The sequence below is a fragment of the Galeopterus variegatus genome, unplaced genomic scaffold (genome assembly GCF_000696425.1).
Source record: "Galeopterus variegatus unplaced genomic scaffold, G_variegatus-3.0.2 Scaffold4114, whole genome shotgun sequence".
Taxonomy (NCBI): Eukaryota; Metazoa; Chordata; class Mammalia; order Dermoptera; family Cynocephalidae; genus Galeopterus; species Galeopterus variegatus.
In genome coordinates this window covers 140,210-159,725 of record NW_007730225.1, presented here as the reverse complement: position 1 = coordinate 159,725, position 19,516 = coordinate 140,210, and the positions used below count along the sequence as shown (strand labels likewise).

The 19,516-nt window shown below is 46.7% G+C and overlaps 1 protein-coding gene across 2 annotated transcripts in view; it reads right to left on the bottom strand.

Annotated features, from left to right (window-relative positions):
- Positions 1-7,675: 7,675 nt before the first annotated feature.
- The window catches only part of CTNNA1 (catenin (cadherin-associated protein), alpha 1, 102kDa), a 124,769-nt gene continuing 112,928 nt past the window's right edge, over positions 7,676-19,516 (bottom strand). For both annotated transcript variants that reach the window (XM_008586775.1, XM_008586776.1), the window contains 6 exons: positions 18,825-18,976; positions 13,821-13,931; positions 12,343-12,524; positions 12,088-12,193; positions 10,013-10,147; positions 7,676-8,904 (listed from right to left, as the gene is read on the bottom strand). In XM_008586775.1, the coding sequence (XP_008584997.1) occupies positions 8,617-8,904; positions 10,013-10,147; positions 12,088-12,193; positions 12,343-12,524; positions 13,821-13,931; positions 18,825-18,976 (974 nt within the window). In that variant the 3' untranslated portion in view covers positions 7,676-8,616. The remainder of the gene's footprint in view (positions 8,905-10,012; positions 10,148-12,087; positions 12,194-12,342; positions 12,525-13,820; positions 13,932-18,824; positions 18,977-19,516) is intronic.

Sequence of the window (19,516 nt, the reverse complement as noted above, 5' to 3'; positions counted from 1 at the left end):
GGTCCCCGGTCCGGTACGGGGGCAACACTGAGGGTTGGGATCCGTTGCCAGACACGGAAAAGAGACAAAAGACAAAAAAAAAAAGAGGATAATAAGTGAATACTACAAACAACTCTAAATAAGTTGTAAAATCAATTTGACAACTTAGAAGAAATGATGGACCAATTCCTTGAAAAGCACAGTTTTTCACTGCATTAGTTTCTATGTCCACTGGAACAAATTCCCACAAACTTAGTGCCTTAAAAACCCAAATTTGGGCCGGCCCTGTGGCTCACTCGGGAGAGTGTGGCGTTGGGAGCACAGCGGCACTGGGTGCACCAGGCCACGTGTTCGGATCCTATATAGGGATGGCCGGTGCACTCATTGGCTGAGCGCAGTGCGGGTGACACCAAGCCAAGGGTTACAATCCCCTTAATGGTCACAAACAAAAAACCCAAATTAATTTTCTTACAGTTCTGTAGGTTAGAAGTCTGACAGTTCTCACGGGACAAAAATCAAGGTGTCACAGGGTTGCATTCCTTTCTGCAGGCTCCGGGTAGGATCTGTTTCCTTGCCTTTTCCAGTGTCTAAAGGTGCCTACACTCCTTGGCTCACAGACCTTCCTCCATGAGTCTTCACGCCGCATCACTCTCACCTCCTCTTCTGCCTCCCTCTTCCACTTTTATGGACCCTTGTGATTGCATTGTGCCCACATGGATAAGCCAGGATAATCTATCTTAAAATGAACCAATTGTTTAGCAACCTCAATTCCATCTGCAATCTCAGTTGTACTTTGCCATCTAATATAATATATTCACAGGTTCCAGAGATTAGGATGTGGGCATCTTTGGGGAGCCATTATTATGCCTGCCACAAACACTCAAGAATAAATAGATAACTTGTATAGTCCTACATCTATTAAAGAAATTCAATTCATAGTTTAAAACCTTCCCCAAAAGAAAACTCAAGACCCAAATGGTTTCACTAGCAAATTCTAGCAAATAATACCAATTCTATACAATCTCTACCACACTTCCAAACTCATTTAATGAGGCTAGTTCATGGAAAGTTGTACCAGCCAGCTGCCAAAAAAAAAAAGTTCATGGAATGATTTATATTCTCCTTTAATTCTATTTCTCCATGAACTTTTTGAAGTAACCTTGTACTATCAATGAACAATTGGCAATAAGATCTTAAAAAAACATTTATAATAGCATTAAAAAATGAAATATGTGTAGGATTTTATACTGAAACACAAATAGGTGCAGGATTTTATGCTAAAACCTACAAAATACTGATGAAAGAAATCAAAGAAGATCAAGATAAATGGGGAGAGATACTGAGTTCATGGGTTAGCAGACAGTACTGTTAATGGGATCTATAGATCAATTTTGTGGAAACCAACATTGGCATTTTTTAGATATCAGGAACCTTATTCAGAAGTGTATATGGAAAAGAAAAAAAATGTATATGGAAATGCAAAGGAACTAGAATAGGTGAAACAATTTTGAAAAAGATGAAGACAGTTGGAGGGCTCACACTGATTTTAAGACTCACTGCAAAGCTGTAATGATCAAGTCGGTGTGGCATTATTCAAAGGACAGACACACAGATGAATGAATCACAGTAGGTAGTTCAGAAACAGACCTACACAATATAATTAATTGATTTTTGTTAGAGGTGCAAGGACAATTCAGCAGAGAATTGTCTTTTCACTAATGGGACTGCAGCAGTTGGACAAAAGAAGAGCTTTGATCTTTATACCTAAAATACAAAATTTAATTCAAAATCAATCATAGACCTCAATGTAAAATAATAAAACTTTCAGGAAAAAACAGGACAGAAATCTTTGTGACCTGGAGTTAAGCAGAGTTCTTAGATACAATACCAAACTCACCATTCATAAGACTTAAAACTGGATATATTGGACTTTACCAAAGTAAAAACTTGTGTGAAAGAAATTAAGAATAAAAATATAAGCCACAAACAGGGAGAACATTTGCAAATCACATATCTGACAAAGGATTTGTATCCAGAATATGTAAAGAACTCTCAATACTCATCAGAAAAAAAAAGTCAACCCAATAAAAAAAAATAGGCAAAGGACTTGAAAAGACATTTCACAAAGATATACAGATGGCAGAGAAGCACGTGTAAAGATGTGCAACATCATTAGTTAGCGAAATGCAAATCAAAACCATAATGAGACACTACTGCACACCTATTAAAGTAGCTAAAAAAAAACCAAACCAAAACAAAGCCTGACAATACCAAGTGCTGACAAGGCTGCAGAGTGGCAGGAGCTCTCATTCCCTGCTAGTGGGATTGCAACATGGTGCAGCCCGTGTGGAACAGAGTTCATGGCTGACTGGTACAGGGATCTGAACCTTTGACCTTAGTATAGTTCAGTAGTTTCTTATAGTTAAACATATACTTACCATACAACATAGTAATCTCACTCCTGGGTATTTACTCAAGATAAGCAAAAACCTATGTTCACGATAATGCTTATAACCACTTCAATTGTAAAAATAAAATAAAAACCTGGAAACAACTCAAATGTCCCTCATCTGAGGAATGGATAACAAATGATGATGATACATCCTTACAATGGAATGCTAGTCAGCAATAAAAAGGCATGTGCTCTTCGTGTATACCACTATGCATGCGTCTCGGAGGCACTATGCTGACTGACACACAGTGTGCAGTATGTAGCCAGACTCAAAAGGCTACAGACTGTGTGATTCATTTAGATGACATTCCAGAAAAGGCAAAACTGTATAGAAAGGGGGTTGCCAGGACTTAGGGTATGGGGATGTTTTGACTTCACTGGAGTAGCACAAGGGAACCTTTGTGGGGAGGTGATAGAACTGTATCTTCCTTGTGATGGTTATGGGACTGCATTTGTCAAAACTCATAGAATTGTACACAGGAAAGAGTGAATTTTACTGTATGTAAATTTCAACCTGAATTTTAAAAAGGCAGTAAAGAGCGCACCGGCCATCCCTACATAGGATCCGAACCCACGGCGGGGAGCGCTGCTGCGCTCCCAGCGCCGCACTCTCTCGAGTGCGCCACGGGGTCAACCCAAAACTCATCGTTTCCTAATTACTTTACTACATTTTACCATTTTCTGTGCTCTTGAGGTTACTGATATCTGTTGTGTCTGGGTGGTGGAAATACACATAACTGCGCTCCTGCGCCTCTCTTCCCAACGTCACATTTCCCAACGCCACATCAGGACTTCAAAGTGATGGCTTGAAATCTGATGCTGTAGAAATACTTACACCATGGAAACTGGGAAATGCTACTGATCAAGGTTTAATATATTGTTTCGTTGATTGTCTATACTTAAGAAAGTGATAAAGAAAATAATGCCAATTAATGTAACTATAGCAGTTACATTGTCAATGGCACAAAAGTGGAGGAAATTGTCTTACAATATCAGACAGCTACTGTCTGATTCAGCAAAGAGGTTGCTCACTGACAAAAAGGTGAAACCCCAACATAACGTTTTTGCGGTTTCACTTTCGGCTTACTCCTTAAGGTAAATTAAAATACCAAACAATGTTCATGTCAGAAGTAGACTCGTCAGCTGCAACCCTGGAGGCAGGAGTTCAGCAAAAGTCAGTGAAAGCCCCTGTAAGAATCAATTGGCTAAATGGAATGCAGAGATTATGTGCATTTTATTATTATTTGTAAATTGTGTGCTGTAATTCCTTCAGAGCAGTAAAATGTATAATAAACAAATACACAAGGGGTCTTCAAAAAGGTCGTGGAAAGATTTGTATTATCTTTTATTTCTGTTTTTCCACAAACTTTTTGAAGTGCCCTCATATGTATATACACATGCATCCTACCCCAGCCCACCCTGGAAAGCTGGTTGTTAAACATTTGCCCGCCCGCCTTCTTGGGAGTTATTGGCCTCGAGGCTGCCCTGGCTGAACGGAGACGAGAACCCAGATCAGAGCCCTGGCCACCTCCACGTCAGAGGGCAGCAGGGAGGAGCAGGGGTGGATGAAGGGTGTGGAACCATGGAAATCTAGAGGTGTGACAGGGAGGGGGTGGTGGCCACCGGTGTCACATGCCACAGAAGGGATGATGGAAACCAGGGGGCTTCAGAGGGACTAGGTCGTGAGGTTGAGTGGCGGGCCTGGGCCGCTTGCCACTATGTGACGTGGGTGAGGGGTTTTGCCTCTGAGTCAACTTCTTCAGCTGTGAAGTTTGAGGGGCAGGAGTAGCGCTGACCTCGCAGGTGTGAAGATGAAATGGCTGAAGTGGGAAAGTCCCACCGTGGGCTCCAGGTGCCCAGCACGTGACAGCTGCTTTCTCTTCCTTCCATGGAGGCGCAGCCCTGGCCGTGGTGAAGCTGCAGAGGTGCGGGGGACGCCTCTGAAGTACCTGCCCAGGAGCCGTGAAGCCACTGCAGGGTGGTCGGCAGGGCAGGGAAGAGGGCGGAGCCATCCTGGGGCGCTGCAGGTGCCGCCAGCGGGGCCTGTGTGGGCGCTGGGGCCCGGCGAGCCAGTGCGGTGTGCTGGGGAGGCGCCACGGGGCGGAGGGAACTGGGACTCTTGCCTTTGGTCCTTTGCTCCCCCAGGCCACAGCTTGAGGGGGTGTCACCGAGGCTGCTTAGAGCAGGGGCCTGTGCTGAGAAGCAGGAAGTGTCAGTATGCCGAGGGGAGGCAGCCCCCTCAGTGGATGTCAGGGCTCCCGCTCCCGCTGGGACCACGCCTGTGAGGACACAGAAGAGGGTCTCTGGGTTTCTGGGCAGGGCCTCTGGGCCTCAGCTTTGGTTCTCCAGGGCTCTGGTGCCTCCCCAGCTGCCAGCTTTTTGCCCTCCAGTGTCTTTTGTTAGATTGGTTTAAATCAGTAAATGGTTTGCATTGTCCCACAACTATTTATCAAGAAGGCGCCAGGCCCTTTGCCGGATGGTGGGGGTGAACAAAGCCCACACGGCTGTCCCCTGAAGGAGCTCCCGTCAGTCAGGTGAGGACTGGTGTTTCCCATTGTGGCTCAAGGGGTGACTTTAGGTGATACTTCAGGATGAATGTTTATTAAAATGTTATTTTAATGCACATTAGGAAAAATGTAATTAGCACATCAAACGACTTCACACATACTGCTTAGGAGGAAACTAAAACATAAGTTAGACTTTTTAAGTAAATAATGGCACTAGGGTTGGGATGAGTCTGTGGCAAAGGTGATGACAGAAGCATGTAACTGACCGATGTGTGGGGAAGACTCAGTGCTGTGGGCTCTGTGACGGGCTCACAGTAGCTGCCTGCACAGGGCAGGATGGCTGCAGCCAGCAGGGCCTGTGCTGGACACTGCAGAGATGCAGATTGGCCAGTGGGGTAGGGGCAGCGGGCAGTCTGGCAGAGGCTTGACCCGATCAGATGTGTCTGAGTGCTGAGGGCTGAGGCAGGAGGCTGATTCAGACTTGCAGTGATCCAGATGAGGGCTGGGCCTTGGCCCCTGCTGGAGGGAAGGGGGTGGGTTGAGAGCTGGGGAGGTAGTCTGGGTGGGGATTGAGGACTTGTTGGGATACAGGGTTGTGGGACATCAGGTGAAATAGTTGGGAACAGATCTGAAGCTCAGGCTTGGAGGACAATTTTGAAGTGTGACAAACTGATGGCAACAAAAGCCATGAGACTGTCCCGGAGTCAGCAAGAGGGGAAGGGCCAAGCAGAGGGAGGCCAGCGCTTCTGGGCCCTTCCCCAGCTGAAGATCATGTGGCAAGAATTTCTCTAGTGTCTTCCATGCAGGAAGTGTCCAAGCCCTGGAGATTCAGTGGTGGACAAAATAGATTGTCCTCCTCTGTGGAGTTTACAGTACAAACAGATGTGTATGTGAAGCAGCTGAATGCTATGAAGAAAAAGGGCAGGGTAAGGATTTGTCAGAGGTATTTTTGCTAAGGTGACTTCTAGTGAGAAGTGAGAAGCGTGAAGGAAATGCTAAAGGAAGCATAGCGCATCTCCGTGGAAAGTGCTTTCCAGGCAGGAGAACCACACACACACACAGGCAGGACGTGCTTGGCATGTTCAAGAACTCCACAGAGACTAGGGACAGAAGCAGACTGACAAAGAATAGTGAGAGAAAAGGCCAGAGGGGGCAAGCGGACATTGGAACTGTGGCTTTACGAGGGACATGGAAGCTACTGGAAGGTTCGAGCTCAGGGAATGACATGAACTGGCAGGTTTCATACGGATTGTTCTGACCACTGTGGGAAGAGAGGTGGGGACAGGGCTGTGCAGCTGCCTGTGGCAGTCCCCCTCCTGGCACTTGTAGCCTCGCGTTGTCTCCTCCCACAAGGTTCCAGCATCAGTGTGACCAATAGAATACAGAAGTGATAAGGTATCCCTTTCCAAATCAGGCTTTAAAAGAACACTGTGGCTCCCACCTGGCTGCTTCGCTCTCTCGGATCACTCGCTCTGGGGGAAGCCAGCTACCATGTTGTGAGCTGCTCCACAGAAAGGCCCACGTGGCAAGAACTGAGGCCTTCAGACCAAGTTGTGTTCAGACCTCAGCCTTAGCTGACATCTTGGCTACAACTTCATGAGACTCTGAATCAATCAGAACCCTCCAGCTAAGCAGCTCCTGGATTCTTGACCTTCAGAAACTATGAAGTAATAAATATTGTTTTAGCTGCTAGATTTTGGGGCACTGTTACACAGTAATAGATAACTAGTAACATGTTGGCTAAGACCAGGTTATAGTAAACAGAGGTGGTGATAAGTAGTTAAATCTTAAAGGTAGAGGGTTGATTTTCAGGCATTTGGCTGGAGAAAAGAGGCGACTGGTAGTGCCACGTATCGGGGTGAGAAAGCAGGGAGGGCTTGGGGGTGTGTAGTGGAGAGTAGAGATGGCGGGCACAGTTTCGCCAGGTCAAGTTTGAGATATTTATCAGACATCCACGTGGAGCGTTTAGGAGGCAGCCAATTACAAAAGTCAAGTTCCCTACGGAAGTCAGTCATCTGGATGGAATTTAAAGCCAGGAGTCTGGCTGAGATGACAGAGAAGAGGTCTGAGTACTGTTGCAGCTTCTAAGAACTAGAAAAAGGAGCCCCCAGTAAGGAAGACAGAAAGCCAGAGTAAGGAACACTCAGGAAGGAGGGAGTGTTCCTGTGGGCAACTTGTAGGGGAGGCTGGTAAGATGGGGTTGAAGAGTGAGCTAGTCTGTGTGACAGTGTGCAAGGCACGGGTGATGGTGGTAGAGTGGGCAAGACGAGAGGTGACCGGAATGGCAGACAGAAGTGAGGAAGAGACGAGGACAGACATCTCCTTAGGGAGTTTTGCTTAAGATGGGGATGCTAGCTGGGAAGGTCCATGGGGTCGGGGCGAGGGCAGCTGTTATCGTGGCATGGTTGTATGCTGATGGGAGTGATGCACAACACAGAGGAGATGCTGTCCGTGGAAGGGTCAAGGATGCTTCCCAGGCTTTGACTTGAACCTTGAAGAATGGATGTGTGCATTCCCAAGGTGGGGGTACAGGGTGAGGCTTTCAACAGGACAAGGGCATGGCCCTCCCCTCCCTGGTGGGCTGAGCCTGTAAGGCCCCGCAGCCCTCGGCCTAGAGCCTCTGGCACAGTCTCCCTCACTGGGCAACACTGTCCTGAGAGAAGGGCCCAGAGCACTGCAGATGCTGTGGGCAAATCCATGACTTGAAGGCAGAAGAAATGACTTTGGCTTCTTAGACTTGGTTTCATAGTGGACTTTATTGGGAAAAGTTAGTGTAAAAACATTCAAATTCATAAAATTTAAATAAGACAGTAAAATTATACCTTGTAGCTATAGTAATCGCCATAATAATCACAAATAAGGTAAAGTCTAAATTATTCCATAAGCAAACACTACTTTGTCAGGCTTCTGTTGCAAGCCCAAGGCAAGAAACATTGCAATTATTAGAAGTGAGCTCAGTGATGAATTTGCATTTGAAGCTGGAAGAAAGGAGAAAAGGCATGTTCTGATTACAGCATCCCAACATTCTAGCCTGAAAAAGCAACTTTATTAATGTCCTGCAGCAGAGTACATTAGTAATTGTAACCATGCATTAAAATTCTCATTTTACGTCATAAAGAGAGTAATCAGTTTTCTTCATGATACGTTATGTTTTGCTGAGCTTCACATGGTTTGTCCCTCTCAAGACCCTTCTGGGAACACTTCTCATGGGACTGCTTCCTAAGATGCCCATGTTGTTTACCACGGGCCATCTTTGGTCATTTCAAACCAGTCAAACTGCCTGAACCTAGGGCTGGTGGAAGCCACCCTCTCCGGAACCAAGGCTGAGTCAAATCCCCTTCTTGAACCCTAACACACACCACCAAGACAATGGGCATCACAATTTGGTCAAGAGTGTTACTAACAAGTTAATGTAGATTCTCTTTGGTTATGGAATTTTTATTTTTATTTAAGCTTATAAGAAATATAGCTAGAAATATGCTCCTGAACTCTAAAAGCGTTTCTGACTGACTTAAACACAAATATGTCCTTATAAAATTCACCACCTAGCCAGGTTCAAAATCTGCCTGTTTCCAGGCGGAATCTACCATCAGTGTTCTATTTAGCAAATATATCTGAATGAAGAAGTGACTGATCTTCAAGGGCCCCGAGGAGTGGGGGCAGCTGGCTTGGGCAGACTTAGATGCTGTCCATGGCTTTGAACTCGCTGAGGGCCTGCACGGGATTCACGTGCTTCTTCTGAGACGCCCGTTTAATCTTGGTCTGTGTGTCATCCTGTTTCTCTCTCTTCACCAAGGGCTTTTTCTCTGGTGCCTTCATCTTCCAGGATACGGCAGGAAGGTTGAGGGAAGCCATGCCCTGAGACTTTTGGTATTTGGTGGAGGCCACATAGGACGCCTTCACTGTCTGCACCACAGCGTTCATCAAGTTCTTGGCTGCCTGGATCAGGGACATGGCACTGTCCACCTAAGAGGCACAGACAGGGGGAAGTGAGGAGCACAGGCTGAAGCTCAGCCCTGCCACACAAGTGGCCTGACAGGAGGAGTACGCCTCCAAGGTCAGGGCAGGTCCCAGAGCTGCACCACAGTCCCCACCTCCCAATTCCTGTTTAACCCTCTCAGTAGCTGTTCTATCTAAACAGCCTGGAAACATCCACCTTGCAGATCCTTTGAAGAAGAAAAAGTGATGGTAACGAATACATAAGGCACCGCCACCTTGCCCATAACCCACCCTCAACAGGTTTTATTCACTCGAACCAACTGGAAGTGGATCTGCATGTCTCTTCTTGGCACTGTGAGTGATCCTAGAGCTGTAACCACAAGCACCATGAACAGATACAGAGGAGGAGGAGTGGAGTCAAGCCACTGGAGACAGACCCCCGGCTTCCCACGCTGCTTTCAGTCATGACACGGGGTCTCCTCCCCTCATTTAGAGAATATGGAGACCGCCCCCAGGGGCATTTATGATGTAGCAAATGGTATCAATACATTCAACATAAAAAGTATTTCTTTTAAAGAAAATTCCAGAATGTGGGGCTGATACCACCAAGGTCCAGGATTTAATCCCTGTACCAGCCAGCCACCAAAAAAAGGAAATGAGGACTCAGTGGAGCCCAGTACACTCAGCACAACCACTTCTTTCCCCTGGCCAAGGTGAGCAGAGGCCCAGAACTGGTAAAAGAAAAAGGAAGAGATACTACTTGGGGACTTTGAGGGTGGAGGATTTTTAAGAAAGCAATCTATTTATGTCTACTTTGCAAATTATGAACAGGATTGATTCCTCTCTGGGGGAAGAAAAGCAAGAAGATAAAAATAATTTTCCCCAGCAAATGGCCAGCAAAAGGGAAGAGTCCAGCCCTTGTAATGGCTTCCAGGCTAAAAAGAGCTGCAGTTCAGCTGGGAGCAGATGATGTGTGCCTTGGCCTCCAGGGACTAAGACAAAACTTGGGGTTTCTGCACAGCACATGCTCCCCATCCAGCGCAGGGGAGGAGTGTATGTGGACAAGTAGGTACTTTCATTGCAGACAAGGTCAGTACATTCCCACTGACCATCTTTTTTCACAGATAACACTTACCCCAGAGACGACAAGCTCTCCGCCCAGGTTCTGCACCTCGGCCTTGACTTTGCTGCAGATATTGAGCTGGTGGCAGTAGAGGGCGATGCGCTGCAGGTAGGCCAGCAAGTCCTGCTTGCAGGCAGAGTCTGGGCACTGATAGAAGAGCAAGCTTAGCACCAAGCACTCCAGGCCTGACCCAAACAACACACCCCACCCCCAGGTCTATTTCTGAAAGGCTCTGTGTGGCACTAACGTAATTCCTTTCTTCTTGCTGGAGCAAAGGGCAAGAGAGAGGAATCATCCGAACCTGGGGCAGTCACAATCCCTGTCTCTTCTCTGCCTGGTGATGGAGGTAAGTGGGAGGATGGAAGTCATTCATGGAAACTACTATACAGCCAACACTGTGCAGCACACTCAAATGCCTTCTGAGCCATTCTCTAACTCCATGACAACAGAGAAACCACCACAGCCACGGATTCCACCTCAGACCTTGTAGAAGGGTGGAAGCCCATGGCCCTTTAAGGTGAGAAAGAGCCTCAGCAAGCAAGAGCCTGGTTATGAAGAAAAGTCAGAGTGTTCTGAGCTAGGTTAAATAACCATCCAGACAAATAGCTCTTCTGCTCAGAGGCACTTTACATGCTCAATTATGATGCACACAATAAATGCTTGATGACAGGAGACACTCACTGAGTAAACCTAAGCAAGAAAATGAGCACTTGGCAATGGTGAGGTACTGACCAGTCATAGGGAAAAGGGCAGCCCCTGTTCAGTTCCTGTCTTGCTGCAAAATGTCAGGGCTGGGCGGGGGGGTGATCCTGGAGGAAGACTGGCATAGAAGGCTTTACCCGAAGAAGGAAACACAGTACCTCTTAAGTGTTTATAGCAAGTAAGGCTGGGACACAGTGAATGATAGAGTGGTATAAAATGAGGCCTTGCAGACCGTACTGGAGACTTTGGATTTTATTCTAAGAAGCCACTGAAGCAGGGCAGAGCTATGTCTGATTTGCATTTTAAGATGACAGTGTTAGTAGTTGTGTGGAGAGTGGAGTAGAGAGAGAACAGGGTAGGTTATCAGTTAGGAGAGGCCACAGAAGTCCAGGGAAGTGGCTGTGGAGATATGGACTGAGCTGGTGTTTGCAGATAGGAAAAGAATGGATAGTTTCAAAGACACATTTTGGCCAGCAGAAACAACAGAGCTTATTACTGGATTTCGTGAAAGAGGGGGGAGTCAGGGTTGACTTCACAATCTGTGGCTTGAGTCATGAGGGGCAGCAGCCACTAATTCTGTGGCCTAGATGAGGCTGAGAGTTTGGATACTTCAAGGAAAAGGATGAAGAGGGTTTGTAACAACAGAGAAAAATTGTCTCTAAGAAAGGACTTCTCTGATAATAAGTCTTAGGGCATCAAAAGCAATGCGTTATAAAATTTCCGGGAGGTAAGAACCACATTTTTTTTTTTTGCAGCTGGCTGGTATAGGACTACAAACCCTTCACCTTGGTGTTATAACACCAAGCTCAAACCTACTGAGCTAACTGGCCAGCCCAAGAACCACAGACCAGTATGAGGGAATAAAGGGATGAAGTCTGGGTGGCTGAGAAAAAGCAGTGCTCAGGACATGGAAGCCTGTCCCCACTGCGCACATCAGCCTTCCCAAGCACTGGCCAAATGGGCTCCCAATTCTCACATGAAATAAATCCTTTACAATATGTTTGTATACATCTGGTTCCAGTGTGTCAGGGTTTGCAGAAGCAGTTCCTGCCCAGAGCTAAAGCTCTGAAGAGAGAGAACTGAGAGATGATAAAAAACAGTCAACAGCAGAGGCTGGTTTTAGCTCTTAAATGATGGAAGAGTTCAGGACATGCACACCTGCTCCAGAGATGTGCTCTAGTGCAAACAGGCCTAGCTCTTAAGACTCGTCAAAGAGGAGATGGGAATAAAGAAATCCCTCATTAATCAAGTAGTTTTAGAGATGAGTGACAAGAGTGCTGTGGCCCATGAAAACTATTACTATAGCGGCCTCTGGAATGGACCAGGCTGGGCTGCCTGAGCTCCAGGATGAGCTTAGAGACCCACATGGCAAATCTGTCACTTACATGGTCAGCGATGGTACGGCCAAGCTTATCCATCCTGGATCCTGCCTCAGCAATTTTCTTGGCAGCACTGATCACATCTGATGTATTTTTTAGTGGTCCTTTACCTCTGAAAAGAGAGAACAGGATCATTGTATATGAAGCCCCACACAGTTGGAATGAGTGGAAGACAGGAGCTGTCTACAAAGTAGCATGGCCTGTAGGGAAGAAAGCTGTCCTCCACATGCGGCCTGGCATGGGGGCTGAGGTACCGCTCACCGGGTGAAGTCAGTCATCTCCATCATAATCATGCACATCTGCTTGGCCAGCACGATGATGTCATTGCCACTGTCATCCCACTTGGATACTTCGGCATCCAGCTTGCTCTTTTCTTCCTGAAAGCTGGCCACCTGTTCCGCAATCTTCGCTTTTTGCTCCTGGGGAAGCTGAGCCATGATCGCCTATAATACAAAGCACAGAAAGCTCTTACATAAACAGAATATGAAGTTCTCACAGTGCATTAGCCAAAACTACTTCCAACAGGCAATCTATGACATAGGTGGGATAATGCTTTAATAGGTTTCAATTTGCCTGAAGGGCTATTTCTCATTTTATGCAGATGTTTGTGGCAACCTGAATTTCCGACCCACTTTCAAGAACAAGTTTTAGTGTGGAAGGAAACAGTCTGAGGGGCAGAAGGCTAATGTGGAAGCTTCGTAATCACACCTGTGCTGCGACAGAACCTGGTTAACGTAGTTCTTTAACAGTTACTTCCTCTGCCTCCTGCAGTGGTGACAGGGGCTAATGAATATGTGGAGCTCTTTCTCTGGTGGGCTGTGAATGGATATTTCCAACTTTGCAAGGTGAACTGGAAGTGGTTTCAGAATATAAATTGTGAAGAAGGAAGGCAGAGGAGACTGCTGAGAAATATACATTTTAGCTATTTGACATGGCGTTTTACAGTTTTTAAGGCTGCACTTGGAGGCCTGTTGCTGACTTCCAGCCCAAAGACTCACAGCTGGGGGCTCCTCCCTTCTCAGCTTCTCAAAGGGCTCAGAACCTAAAGCAGGGATGTGCTCGCTGTTCAGGATGGATTTCCAAGGAGTGGAAAAAAAACTCCTTAGAAATATTTCTTGGCATCCCCCCAACTTCCAGCCCAAAGACTCACAGCTGGGGGCTCCTCCCTTCTCAGCTTCTCAAAGGGCTCAGGACCTAAAGCAGGGATGTGCTCGCTGTTCAGGATGGATTTCCAAGGAGTGGAAAAAAAACTCCTTAGAAATATTTCTTGGCATCCCCCCCAAAATATAAATGCTATTGATGGAAGACTTAATGACTCAAATGAATGCACTGGCTCTGAATGGTTTTCTTGAATGTACCTCATTTTTTAAACCCATGAATAATTAAATAGTTCATACCCATGGTATCTCTGAGACAGGCAAAGGCAGCAATCTTTTTCAAATTTCACAATCCTTTTAACAAACATTGCATCGACTAGATTCTAGGTCTTTCCTAAGCCAGGGCTCAATCGTAAACCAAGGCCCCAAGGCACAGCTGAGGAGACACTTTGGATATACCTATAATTGACCAGCAGGTGCCACAACTTAGGTTAACTTAACCTGCTGTGAGAGAAAGAGAGGGAGGAAAAACTGTGTTCTGAGCACTTCCAGTGTTTTCCTGGAAAAGAAAAAGGCAAGGCATGGTGGGGGCAGGGAAGGTCTGCAGAACAAGTGAGGCTGCCTCGGGGAGCACTTCCTTACCCGGGCACTTTGGCCTGCTATCAGCTGATCATCTTCAGTCTGGACGCTTGTCCTACTTCTGACGTCGAAATCTTCCGTCTCAAAGTCAGAGTCATCCAACTCCTCAGGGGTCTGCAACCAAGACAGATTATGAGTCAGACACAACCTTGGGCCTCCAAACTTCAGCCTCCCAGAGCTTCTCGGCCAGACGCACAGAGGCCCAGGATTCTGGACGTTGGTGTACAGTGTCTGGACAGCTGTGCATAATAGTGAAACTGCTCTGCATTCGCCTGCGAGCCTGGTCTTCTGCTACAGGGTGGAGGGCCCAGTTCCCACCACTGAGTCAAGACTCACTTTCTGTGGATAACATAAGGTTCTCACGTTTTAGTGTACTTCCCCGACATGTGCATCTTAAGATAAAAGTGAGAACTGTCCTGGGTGAAAAAGGTACTGTCCTAAACACAGAGGTGTTTTATAAAGCATTAAGCAGACTTGTATACTTTCCTATTTTATGACAAAAAGAAAATTAATTAATATTGGGCCCCTTCAAGTATCAACAGCTGTTTTGAGGAGTAAAAATAGGCAATGTATCTTAAAGTATTTTCTGGACTTTTGTAAAGGAAAGAGGGAGAATACAGTAGGTAACGGCTGAGTAAATACCAAAAGAACTGATTACTGGTCCTAGCTCTTTGCTTTTATTATGAAATAAATTTCTTATTTTGCACAAACTACCAGCCTCTGGTGATTAGCTACTGACTTGAAGCATAATGTCATCTTCTGGCAGTTATCAGTAAGGGGGCGGTAGGCAGAACAGCTGGGGTTGGCTCTCAGCCTGGCTGGCCAGCCTGTGACAGGAGGGCAGTGAGGTGAGTCCCTTACCTACACCAGGACCTAATCCAAGCCCAGCCTTGCTGTGAGGTTCAAATGAGAGGATGTGTGAGCAGCACTCAAACCATGAAGAGCTGGCGTGTGTACATGTGCAAAGGCCGGGCCTGTCCTGGATGAGGTGAGGGCAGTGCATGTATTGTGTTGGAGGGGTCCATGCAAAGCACCAGAGACATGCAGAGAGCATGTCAGAGCAAGATTGTGGAGTCCTGCTGACTCAGTGGCACAAAACATGATGCCACCACTGGCAATTTTAATGCTGTACCTACAGATACCATTAGCGTTGGTGTGAGCTAACTTAAGGAGCATTTCAAAGAAGTACCTCCTAGTAACATCTCTACTTCCTCCCCTCCCTGACAGCCACCTCAGACCCATGAACTGCTCCTGTGCAGAAAAGCAAATAACTCCTCTCTCTCTCTATCAAATATTTGTTGAGCATCTGTGTGCCAAGCACTGTTCTGGGTTCTAGAGATAAAAAATGACTAACGCAAACAAAAATCCCTGCTCTCACACATATTCTAATGGGAGAAATGAAAACAAACAGGTGAATTATATGACATATTAGAAAATGATCAGTGCTACAAATAAATAGAGCCACAACACAGAGTTGTAATTCTGCTGGGTGGTCAGGCAAGGTCACATGGGAAGGCAGTATGGTGGGAACATGGAGGTAGCTGGGGAAGGAATCTTTGCCTGGGCAACTGAATAAACAGCAAGGAGGCCACAGAAGAGGGACTCACCTCACTGCCCCCGTGTCACAGGCTTGGCTGGAGCCCTGTGAGCAAAGGGGAGAGCAGTAGATGAGGTCAGAGAGGTGACAGGTTCAGGTCCTACAAGGCCTTGTAGGCCAGTGTAAGAACAGAGAGGCATGGGCAGCTTTTGGAGAGTTTGGAGCAGTGGACCTAAATGAAGCTGAAAGGGATCACTGTGCTGTATGAATAATGATGCTGTTGGCACCCAGGGATGGGAATAGGGAGACCAGCTGTGAGGCACCTTTATGAATCCAGGTGAGAGATGCTGGTGGTTTGGACCAGGGTTGGCCATGTGTTCAGATTCTCTATTGGGAAGGTAGAGCCAATAGGATTTGCAGATAGATCAGATGTGAGGTATGAGACAAGAGAATTCAAAGGGAATCCAAGAAACGTGCCTGAGCAAGGGAAGGAGGAGTTGCTATCAGCTGAGGGGAGCACGTGAAGGCACAGAGACCAGGAGCTCCCTCTTGGGTACAGTAAATGTGAGAGTGCGCAGGCAAGCTGGCCGGACAGGTATAGAACTTAGGAGAGTCAGCCTCTAGACAGGACTCTCACGTCTTTACATACCAAAGGAATGAGTGCAGGCGGAAAAGAGGAGAAAGACTTCACAACAGCCCACACCAATATTAACAGGCTGAGAAGATGAGGAGAAACCAGCAAAGGAGACTGACAAGGAGGACTTCTCCCCTTACAATGGGAGAAGTAACCGTATGCGTAGGGAAAGGTGCAGGAGACACTGGGGTGAACATGGGCTCTAGCACCCTAAGGAAAGGGAGAGCCTCAACCAAGAGCACTGACAAGGGTGGAGGACACAGACACAGGTACAGCAGGGGCAGGCGTTCTACCTGCCTCACTATCCTCAGTGAGACCGGCAAGAAGGCCAGAGAGGGTGGAGGAGGGCACAGATGGGGGAGGGTGAGGACAACAGGAAGGGGTGAAACAGTCATAGACTCCAGGACCAGGGTGAGAGGGTGGGTGGGTGACTTTGCACGGCACCATGGCCCACTAATGATCATGGCTTCAGCAGCTTGGTTTGGTGGCTGTGCTGATCTGCCCTGCACTCTGCAGGAGAGAGCAGAATTTCACTAGGATTAAATTGTGCAAGGCAAGTACAGGGAAGTAAAATGTGGCAAAGGGTGATTATATTAGTGAACCACAGACTCAAAGCTAGAAAATGAGTTAATCGAGGACCCGAGGGGCTGAGTCAGAGTGACAAGTGGGGAGGATCAACTGCCTGAAGGCCCTGGTGGATGGAAAGGATTGTTGGGAGTCACAGTACTAGAGAGTAAGCTGAGCGCTGAAATGGGCTGATGGAGGGGAGGTTGAGGTTGAGACGCTGGTAATGGTGAGGGTATAGCTATGGACAGGAGGTTGCAGTGGGGAAGGGACAAAATGGCAAGAAAATACAAGGCCCAGGGTTGGAAGGACGATTCTTGAATTAAGGCAGGAATAGTGTCAGAGAGCAGGACAGTAAGTGAGAGCCAAACCACGACGTCTCGCAGGCCTCTCTCCCTCTCCTGTCCTTGCTACAGGCCCTCCAGGCTGATCACGCTTCTGCCCTGAAAGGTTTCTTTCTTCTCTTGGTTCCATCACACACACTTGCCTGGTTGTGCAGAAGGAGGCTATGTTAAGACCTCTGTCGTTCTTAAGTTCCTGCACAGCACTAAACATGGTAAGAAACAGCTATTACAGGCCAGGCCCTGTGCTAAACACATTACCTATATTTCATCTCAGTAAAATCATCAAAACTACCATTATCTCCATTTTTAAGAGAAAAAACCCGAGTCTCAGAGACATGTGGGAACTTGCTGGAAGAGGAATCCAAGTTCTTAGGAGGTGGTTTCCTGCAACCCCACCTGCTTCCCCAGAGTGGGACTCTGGAGCCTGCAAGCATCTCCTAGAACATATGCAGTTTCAGCCCACTTATATCCCCAAAGGCTTTACCCTTAGACATCCAACCATTCTTTTTTATCATAGGGCTTCTTTTATTCTATTTCTAGGTGTTTGTCAGCATGGAAAGAACTTTAGAAACCTTAGAGCTGTGTGCATTACCACTGGGATATGTGACTCAGAGACCCTTTCACACACTGAATTATGGCCTCTCATTTTCGGTGTTCGCCCAGACCAGACCTTTGCTGAACATGGGTTCTTCTTCATCACAGCACCAGAATAAAGAAAGCAAAAGCTTCCACCAGCTTGCTGCCCTTACCCCCAACATATCCAGGTGAGCTTGGGGCCTACAGGAGCAGCCTGCAACCAACCACACAAGCCTCGAACAATTCTCTTCCTCCTCACCTCAGAGAGAAGAACAGTCTTGCCTGTTTCTACACTGTACATAGAATGGGTCCAGCCTGGTGCAACTGCCTTACAAATGGCCTATTTCCAGCTGATATTCCAGCTATATTCTGAAGACTGTCATGCTGAGGGGATAAAAAGTGGATCCCTGTCTACCTTGGAAAGTTTGACTAGGAAACTAGAAGGTGTAAATGAAACTTCTTTGATCTGACTAGACCAACAGCATAGTAAAACAGCCACCAATGAGCAGACAGACACTCCATTCCAAATGCCTGCTCTGCAGCTATAGCAGGGCCTGGCTACAGACCTGGTTGATGTCCAGGTGGCCCTGGAGAGTGTATCCACAGGCCCCACTCTCAGATTCCAGAGCAACATGCTAACACTCATAGCACTGTACAAGGGATCAAATGCCATGGGGAAGGCAGCTGTGAGACCCAGGCCTAATACCCCTCCGTAATGCATCCTCAGGGTCAGCAGTATCTGAAACCCCTATGTTCATGCCAACCCGGGGTGCCTGGACTTTCAGGTGGTAAGCACTCCTGCTTTATCAGACAGGATTGGTCAAATGGGGCCCAGACCAGGTGGCCCTTCTACTCAGCTATCTGGAGAAGGGCTCAATACTTGGCCATGAGCCAGGGAGCATCATCAGGGGCTGCCACAGTCTCTAATCCTCATGCTGAACACACTGGGGTGCCGGCATCCTGCCTGCCTGCAGCCCCTTCAAGGAAAGGAGCACTCCATGTGAAATATAACTCTGCCCTGCATGAACAAGTGCTCCCTTCTCTGAAATTAAGAGCATTTATTTTCTGTAGTTTCTAATTCAAAGAGAAGCCTCATATTGTGGTGACTGTTTGCCCTAAATTAAATCATCCATGCCAACTTATGCTAGCTCCCATTCCTGGCCCAAGTTTGGGCTCTGATTTGCAACTCACACTCATTTTAGACAACATAATTAAATATATCTCATTCTAACAGTTTTTGATTCATGGTTTTAATACACTTCCACTGCATCTACTGAGTTCCAGAATGAGGCACTGCTCGAGTTTAGTAAATGGTAACAAAGAAGCTGTTAAAACGTCTGACATGTAGTTACCCGTATCATCAACACTGCTTTCCTGATGTCCCGGATGCCGTCATAGACCAGGCGGGAAGCATCGATAAACTCGTTCTCATCCATAGGCTGGGCCGGGTCTGAGCTGAGGGCTTCCACAGCTGCTTCTACTTGCTCAGTAAAACGTGGCATAACTGCGGAGAAAAGAGGCAGGTTAAGCAGAAGACATCATTCCACCAGCCCTCCCTGAATCCCTCAGTCAGACAGAAAGAGGAAAGGCTTATGATGAAGAGCCTCTGCTTCTACCTATGTGAAGGGTATTTATAGTGAAATAAATTAAATGCAATATTTTACAAAGATTCAAATCATCTTTTCTTTGCCTCTGAACACAGTATGCAATATAGGGTTTGGATGGCTGAGATCTTGAAGTGAGACCAACTTGAGGCCTTGATTAAGAATGGGACCCACCTTAATTTTGTTTTAGTTTTATTCACTAACAGGAGACTCAAAAGTTCATCTTAAATCATGTGTTTAGAATTTTTCCCATGATTACTCATGAGATACACATGAAGGAAATGTACTTGTGAGGCAGAAATTTGGCTGACCAACTTCTTACAGGTCTCAAGTATCACCCAGAACTCTTGAGAGCACAGCTGGGTTCTGATCTCCTACTTCCTAACCACAGGACCTGGGCTAACAGGATGGCCTAATTTGGCTGACCAACTTCTTACAGG